At 40.7% G+C, this 7,276-nt stretch overlaps 1 protein-coding gene across 2 annotated transcripts in view; it reads right to left on the reverse strand.

The window, feature by feature from the left end:
- The window catches only part of LOC137987872 (dynein axonemal heavy chain 2-like), a 10,934-nt gene extending 4,638 nt beyond the window's left edge, over positions 1-6,296 (reverse strand). The window contains exons 1-8 of one of the 2 annotated variants that reach the window (XM_068833960.1): positions 6,159-6,296; positions 4,841-4,990; positions 3,098-3,275; positions 2,894-2,951; positions 1,676-1,842; positions 773-877; positions 425-520; positions 248-340 (exon numbers count right to left, since the gene is read on the reverse strand). In XM_068833960.1, the coding sequence (XP_068690061.1) occupies positions 248-340; positions 425-520; positions 773-877; positions 1,676-1,842; positions 2,894-2,951; positions 3,098-3,275; positions 4,841-4,905 (762 nt within the window). In that variant the 5' untranslated portion in view covers positions 4,906-4,990; positions 6,159-6,296. Of the gene's footprint in view, positions 1-247; positions 341-424; positions 521-772; positions 878-1,675; positions 1,843-2,893; positions 2,952-3,097; positions 3,276-4,840; positions 4,991-5,576; positions 5,643-6,158 lie in introns of those variants that run through there. The other variant, XM_068833961.1, reaches the window with a different exon arrangement.
- Positions 6,297-7,276: the final 980 nt, after the last annotated feature.

Below are 7,276 nucleotides of genomic sequence, written 5' to 3' on the forward strand. Positions count from 1 at the left end.
AAAAGTTTGGTAATATACGAGGGGTCAACCACTGCACAGGACCCCACGTGATTCTCACTGTTGAGAGTAACTACTGTACACACACTTTCGTGTGTTTTTTTTTACTCTCGCGTAAACGCGTAATTTGCGTGTAAATTGCGCGCAATATGGCGGACTTACGCGCATGATACACGCGTGTAATGCTGCTATTCCTGCGGCCAGTACTGTAGACACTTTTAACCACGAGAATGAAAGCAAATTAACTTACCCTTGAGATGTCCCTCAAATTGAACAAGTAGTGGATCTTAGTTGGTGTTGGCAGCATTCTAGCAACAATGGCATTGTAGATATCGATAGTTGCCTAGAGAATTGACAAAATACCATTAGCAGAGGTGTGATCAAGTTTTCTAGAATATAAAACAACAACAACAACAAGGTTAAAAACCTGTGTCATGATATCACCAAGAGGTTTAACTTCTTCTTCAAAATCTTGCAACTTCTGTTTAATCATGGTTCCAAAAATTCGTTTGATTTGACTTTCCTAGAATCAAAGACACACGTGTGCGCATTACAATCAACTTTTTCACTCAGTGAGAGGAAGAGGATAGTATGTCAACAACTTGATTCTTATCACGTATTTAGCAGTTCAAAATCTAAACTATGAAGCCCCTTTTCAAAGTAAATCGTACTGCACAAACTAAGAACAAACTAACAACGTACTGCACAAACTAAGAACGGAGTGAGTTTGAAAGCCACAACGGTAAACGTATACTGGTACATCATTTTAATTTACCTGAGGAAAAGTCATGTTGATGAGGTTGAACCGGCTCTGAAGTCGTTTGGAGATCACCATCCTTCCACCACCAGGTGGGCCCATGGATGCAAGCAAATGCATGCCCTGATAGTAGAGAAAATATGACATGAGCCGTTTGTTCAATTAATTGTAAAATTTCGACAGAAGTCAACCTTTCCTTAACTACTTTGCAGAGCTACAGACTCCTTTTTAGGAAAGCCTTGAGCATATACAAGTGCATCCATCATCGACGGTACTTCCATTTCACCATCAAGACAAACCAATGTTTTTTACCTCTAATAGGCTCAACCTGCGAAGAACTGGGTAAGAGCAGTGGGGAGGGAACTCACCTTCCTCGTTACATTACGGGTAATCCAATTTTCCCCTCCTATAAAACTATGAGTAGAAAAATATCAAAGTATTATAATTGTTTCTCTAACGATATTGTCGCTTGTGGTGTAGACCGCGACGTTATGACTGCATACTCCTCTCTTTCTTCAGGCCATGAGGTCGAATGGTTACCACCTCAACTCCCGAAGAAGGCTAGCAGTATGCAATAGAAACTTTGTTGTCTACACTTCAAGTGACAATATCGTGAGAAAAATGATTTTGCTTTGATATTTATGTCCTTCACCAATATGAACAACCAAAACCTCTTTCAAACTTATTATTTGATTTCATGAAATTTCATTCTTTGTATTCGTCGGTTGCTCGAAGTCCGGTTAGCGCTAAGCGTTGGTTAAGAGGTATCAAAACCTAAAGGTTTCCATGGTATTAAACCCTCGTTAACGCTAACCATGCTTCGAGCAACCCGGGGCAAGAAGACAGCCAACGTGAGACTGTAATAACGTTATCATATATATGTAAAACAAAGTAGTCAAAAAACACTGCAAGGGCACTGACCTTGATGTACTTCACAGTTTGTTTCAGCCTGTCATACCAAAAACCATAGTCTAACCACAGTCGGATGAGTTCAAGAGGAGGCTGTGATCCAAACGTGTCCTTCGCAGGCATATTGAAGTCATCCATGAAATTTATTAGCTGTTTGCCGCCCACAGGGACATACACACCTTGAAAGAAGAGTGAGCAAAAAATAAACAACGATCGGAGACATTAGGAATGTGATCACTTCGACAGGAATAACCTGGGCCCCGTTTCTCGAAAGTCCCGAAAACTTTTCGGGCCCGAAAAGCCATTTGTGAAACTGCTAACCGCTTATTTTGGAGAGCCGATCTTTTAACAAAAAGGAAAAATAACTGTAAAGTTTGACGACTTAAATCCTTCCCGTTCTTGAGATACAAAGGGAATTGTGACACCCGAAAATGACCCGAAAAGTTTCGGGACTTTCGAGAAACGGGCCCCTGGTGTGATCTTAAGCATCTAATAATAATAATAATAATAATAAAGGTTCTCCTCGATGCTTTTAAAAAAGTGGAATAGAAAATGTATATAGGAAAAGTAAAGAACTACGTGTTAAAAAAGACTTAAACAACGACTGTAATTAAAATAGCTACATAATGGTGAAAAAAAAGGTCAGGACTACGGAATAAAAGATCAAAACTACGATACAAAAAATAGCTAAATTCTACAAAAACAAGTGTGTTTTCAGCAATCTTTAAAAGACAATATACTATCCGCCTGCTTAATATCGTCGTGTCGGGTGACCACGATTCAAGGTTTTTCCTTCAAATAGACCATAATCGTATTTTCAGTATTGGACTGGAACTAGCTTGCAATGGAGGCTAATACAGGGAAATCTTTTCAAAATAATGCAAATACTTTTTATTAAATATATTCCCCTGCATTAGCCTCCATTGCAAGCTCGTTCCAGTCCAATACCGAGAATACGAATATGGTCTATTCTGTGCGCATTTAGCCGCGCAACAATGTTGCAACTTTATACTGGGGAGAAATTAAGGGGTTAGTTCGTTAAGGGCTCTCGAAGCCGTAAGGAGTTCTGTTTCGACTTTACTCGGTGCAGTTTTGGATAACAAAGCCCTGACTGAGTGGGTGGAGGGGGGGGGGGGGGGTGGGTAAAGGTCTCAAAGTCGTCTTCTATCGATAACAGCTTCAGAGCAGACAAAATACCTTGGACCAAGATTAACAATACAGTGTCTTTACCTTTGGTTCGTTTCTCCACCTTACTCTCAATGATCTCTTGAACATTGTTTGAAGATGTCTAGTAAAAAATGGAAAAATGGAAAAGATGCTAGGAGTTCTATCTTATTACGAGTTCTTCTTGCAGGTACCTTGTGTTGTTTTTTCTACACTTGTCCGTATTAAACTCGATTTTCTTAGTCACATCTGTGTAGACATGTTAATCACCAACAAGCTGTAGGTCTTAGGGTCCAGTCTCTGCAACACCTTCTGGGCTAATGACGTCTTCCCAGTTCCCACAGGGCCAGTGAGAAGGACAGGTCGCTTGGCCTGCAGCAAGCTGTACACTAAGAAGTCGTATCGCACAGTGTCGACAGTGGGAACCATAATCTTATAAAATGGTGTGCTATAAAGTAAACAAAGACAAACAATTACACTAACATGTTTATCTGGGAAGAGACGTGAAACCCAATGTGTGGTGTTCAGCTTCCAACGTTCATTATTTTCGAGGGCATGGTCCGCCGATGTGGTTAGTAAGAGCAACCTTAACCTTTTAATGCCGGTAAAAGACGCTTTTCCTATATGGCGCCAGCCATTTGGAATTCAATCTCAAGTCATCTCCACCTCATTACGTCACCAAAAGTTTTCAATACCAAGTGCAAGCACCTTTTTCAACAGCGATTGGAAACTGCTACAGAACTGACTCAGTATAGAGAGACTATATCAAATAATTGTCAACTTAATTTCTATTAACCTACAATCCTAGACAAAACTGTTGGGAAGGTTAGCACTTTTGAAGTCTTTATTGCTTCTCTCCCCTCCCCCCTCCTTCAATGTTGTGCAAAACTGAATGGTTTCAGTGGAAAATTGTTGACTTACCTTCCAACATTGAATAGGGGGGAGGGGGGCTACGTAAGAGAAAGTGAAACTATCTCTTTTGAGGTTTAACAGAAGCAAGTTGAAATACAGCTCTGGTGTGGTTCATTTACATAACCTTCCCAACTACTTTTGTCTATGATTGTAGTATTAAATTTTTTACTGAATCAGTTTATTGTTATATTTATATTATATTTATTGTTATATTCTCTTGTCAAACCGGTTTTTCCGGTGCCAGCATCCGTGTAGTGATAAAGCCGATGGTTATCAGTGAGCCCGCTGCACCGTGAAAAACGAAGATGGCAGCGAGATCTGCCATATTAGGCTTGGGTTCGAGAGTGTATCCTGGCAACATGCAGCGCATACTCAATAAATATCTTACTCGACTCCTGCAGTCTTTTTCGAGAACGCCAAAATCGAGCGCCAGCGCGCGATGAAAATCGCAAGTGTAGCCAGCCTCCCTTGAAATGGCGATGCGACAGCTGAAAAAATCGCAGAAAAAAAATCGCGAGAAATTCAACTCATTCGATTTCTCGCGATTTTTTCTGTGATTTTTTCAGCTATCACGTCGCCAGTTCAAGGGTGGCTACACTTGCGATTTACATCGCGCGCTGGCGACGCGACAAAATGTGAAAGAATCGCATAACCGGCGCGAGCAAAAAATCGCTCGTGTAGCCGCGGCTTTAGTGTCTAAGATTAATTCGTGGGGTGTAACGCCATCCACTCCTCAGCTTATCCTCCCATAGAGCCCAAGCTTTTTGTTTGGTGTCCACATGATATTCATACACTGTGTCCCAGAAAATTTGACGCACCGTTTAAGATAACTCCACCCTCTAAACTGATGCCATCAAGGCAAAGCAGAGGTGCTACAAGCTCCAAAAAGAAAAAAAAAACGGCAGATTTTTTTTTTAAATGTATACAAATTGGAAGAATGCAACCAGTCGGGACCGCCCTTAAAGACACTTCTTGCTTATAGTCAGAGAAGAATTCGAACAGGGATTATCTACAAGTAAATGCATCACCCTTAGCAATGGGCCATGACTTCGTTGCCACTGCTCCACTGCACGCTTAGTATCCCCAAACGGATTTCATTACCTTTGCAGGGAATTGACCTTCAATTTCTCGTAAAAAGTTGTCCATCTTCTTTCTGCTGTCTTCATCCACTGATGCACAAATGGACCAGATTAGCGAGAACAAGAACCAAAGCTCAATCATGCGAGGATAACTTTCCTCGTGAGGATGAACCTGTTAAGCCAAGGGGATATGATAAGAACAAATCATTTAAAAGCAAAGACGAGCGAAAAATTTACATTTCCATGATGGTAAAGCGCGTGGTTACTTGTGAATCTTTATCCGTAATGACTTTTTAAAACTTCAATACACCTCACTCCAAAATGGTCATTCTTTTGTCTGCTTAAGAAAATTAGGCCTCGTTGCCTCGTTCAAGGTTAAATATTTTTTTGATTTTTCAGTTCAAGAACGAATTTGCAAGCAACGAATACTAAAATGGCGGCCATTTTGGAATAAGGTGTATGGTATGGTAAAGAGCTAATAGGCTATTTCCAAGTTCATATCCGCCTCTTCTTCAAAGCGAGTCTGAGTGCGAAGTTTTCGTGATGGTAATTAGTTCTACTTTACATCTGAATGAAAACTAATTTTCATAAGAAAAACTTTGCACTTAGACTCCTTTTGAAGAGGAGGCAGACATAAACTCGAAAATGGCCTATTAGGACAATGTGCAAGCCAGCGAGCCAAGCGAGTCATGCGAGCCAACATGCGAGTTACACAGTTATTGAAAGCTAACCATTTTAAAATGGGTGCTTATACTTACGGCGCGTTCGATTGACCCTATTCCGGAATAAGAATACGTGGAGTGATGATTAAAACGGTATGTTTGACGCGTTTTGAAGCTGCAAGGATGATAAAAACATGTTTAATTAATTAAAATAGCATTTTAGAAAATGTTTGACAATTTTAATGTGAATCTCCACAAAAACGAAGGATTTCCAACTTGTATTCCATGTATTCCTATTCTGGAATACAGTCAATCGAACGCACCCTTAATAACTGTTTATCAGCGCTATTTGAAATGGGTGCTTAGACTTAAATGCGAAATTCTCAGGGGTCGCAGATTCTCCAGCCCCTATGGTAAACATCAAGGGTAAAAACGACGTATCGACCGCGCTTCGGTCATGATCAAGTTCAATGTGAGGAAATAAAATTCATGATAAAGTTCAATGCGAGGAAATAAAATTTATATATCAACGCAACGTGTAATTTTGTGTAAATGCTGTAAATTAGCCTCACAACATTTGCCAGTTAAAGTAATCACAAATATGTTTATAAAAAGCATTTTGGAGAAACAAAAAAAAAAAAAAGAAAAAAACAATGACAAACGACGACAAAAACGAACCCCGTTCTCTTCAGTAGCCAGGGCATCAAATAACACGCACAAGGAAATCACAGAGTTCAGTTCCGATGTGGGTATCAGCTCCTTGCAGTGATGGCTTCGGAAGTCCAGAACCTTGGGAACAAACTTCTCAAACAGCCTCTGCAAATGTTCCACAGATTGCTGAGGAGAAGAAACAGCACTTTCAAGATATGAGAGAATGAGTCTGACCCTCCTTCTTTTAACATACGATCGCATTTCTATTGACGACATAAAAACTTTCTGTAGTTCAATCGCAGGCCAAGTCACCTAAGATGGCCAAAGATTGTTGTGGTTACTACTTCATATGGCAACTAAAAGTATTGTTACTCCTCCCTTCAAAGGTTACTCATCCATTACAGGGTCTCCTCAAGTAGTACTTCACTTTTACCATGTATAAACCAGAAGGGGAGTGACCGTATGAAGCAAAGTTTCTTACCGTTTTAAGGCCAGACCTGAAACCACCGATCATGAGGTCGAAAAGCTGCCCTGTGTGGCAGGCGTGCCGCATCGCGTCGCGCGCGCGCCCGATTGTGATTTCCCTGCTCCCTTCCCCTTTCTAGCGCCTGCCACGCCGGCTATCGAAAAGCAGGCAAACTAGCATATTCACCAACATTCTTCCACTCTTGGAAGACCTCCTCCGAAGGAAGTTTATGCCTCTAAATAACAACTATGGCAATGTTCACATCTAACACTCATACCTTATCTTGTCTCCTTCCAAGCCAACAGTCCACATACGGTTGCCAACCAACATCTTTGTAATCGGTAAACACCATGCCACAGCGACTGACTGTAGTGGGTGAGGCAACAGCAAGATCTTCTACCTCAAACAGCAGAGAAACCTGAGTGCAGAAGGGAAAGAGGTTACTGAAATATTGACGCAATTCAAGAAGCTGGATCACCTCCGAACAAGAAAAGTTGCATGCAGTACCGCAATGATTATCATAATATAAGCCCACTCGTTGTAATTTCTCCTGGTTATAAGCCAAGCCACTTTTTATATAGATCCCCTTGCCGTCCATTTATTCTTGATAAGACGAAAGGTCATCTATTCTTTTGCTTGTGCTTTTTTGTTTGACATAATTTGCATTTAATTTTCCATA

The sequence above is a fragment of the Montipora foliosa genome, unplaced genomic scaffold (genome assembly GCF_036669935.1).
Source record: "Montipora foliosa isolate CH-2021 unplaced genomic scaffold, ASM3666993v2 scaffold_393, whole genome shotgun sequence".
In the NCBI taxonomy this organism is placed as follows: Eukaryota; Metazoa; Cnidaria; class Anthozoa; order Scleractinia; family Acroporidae; genus Montipora; species Montipora foliosa.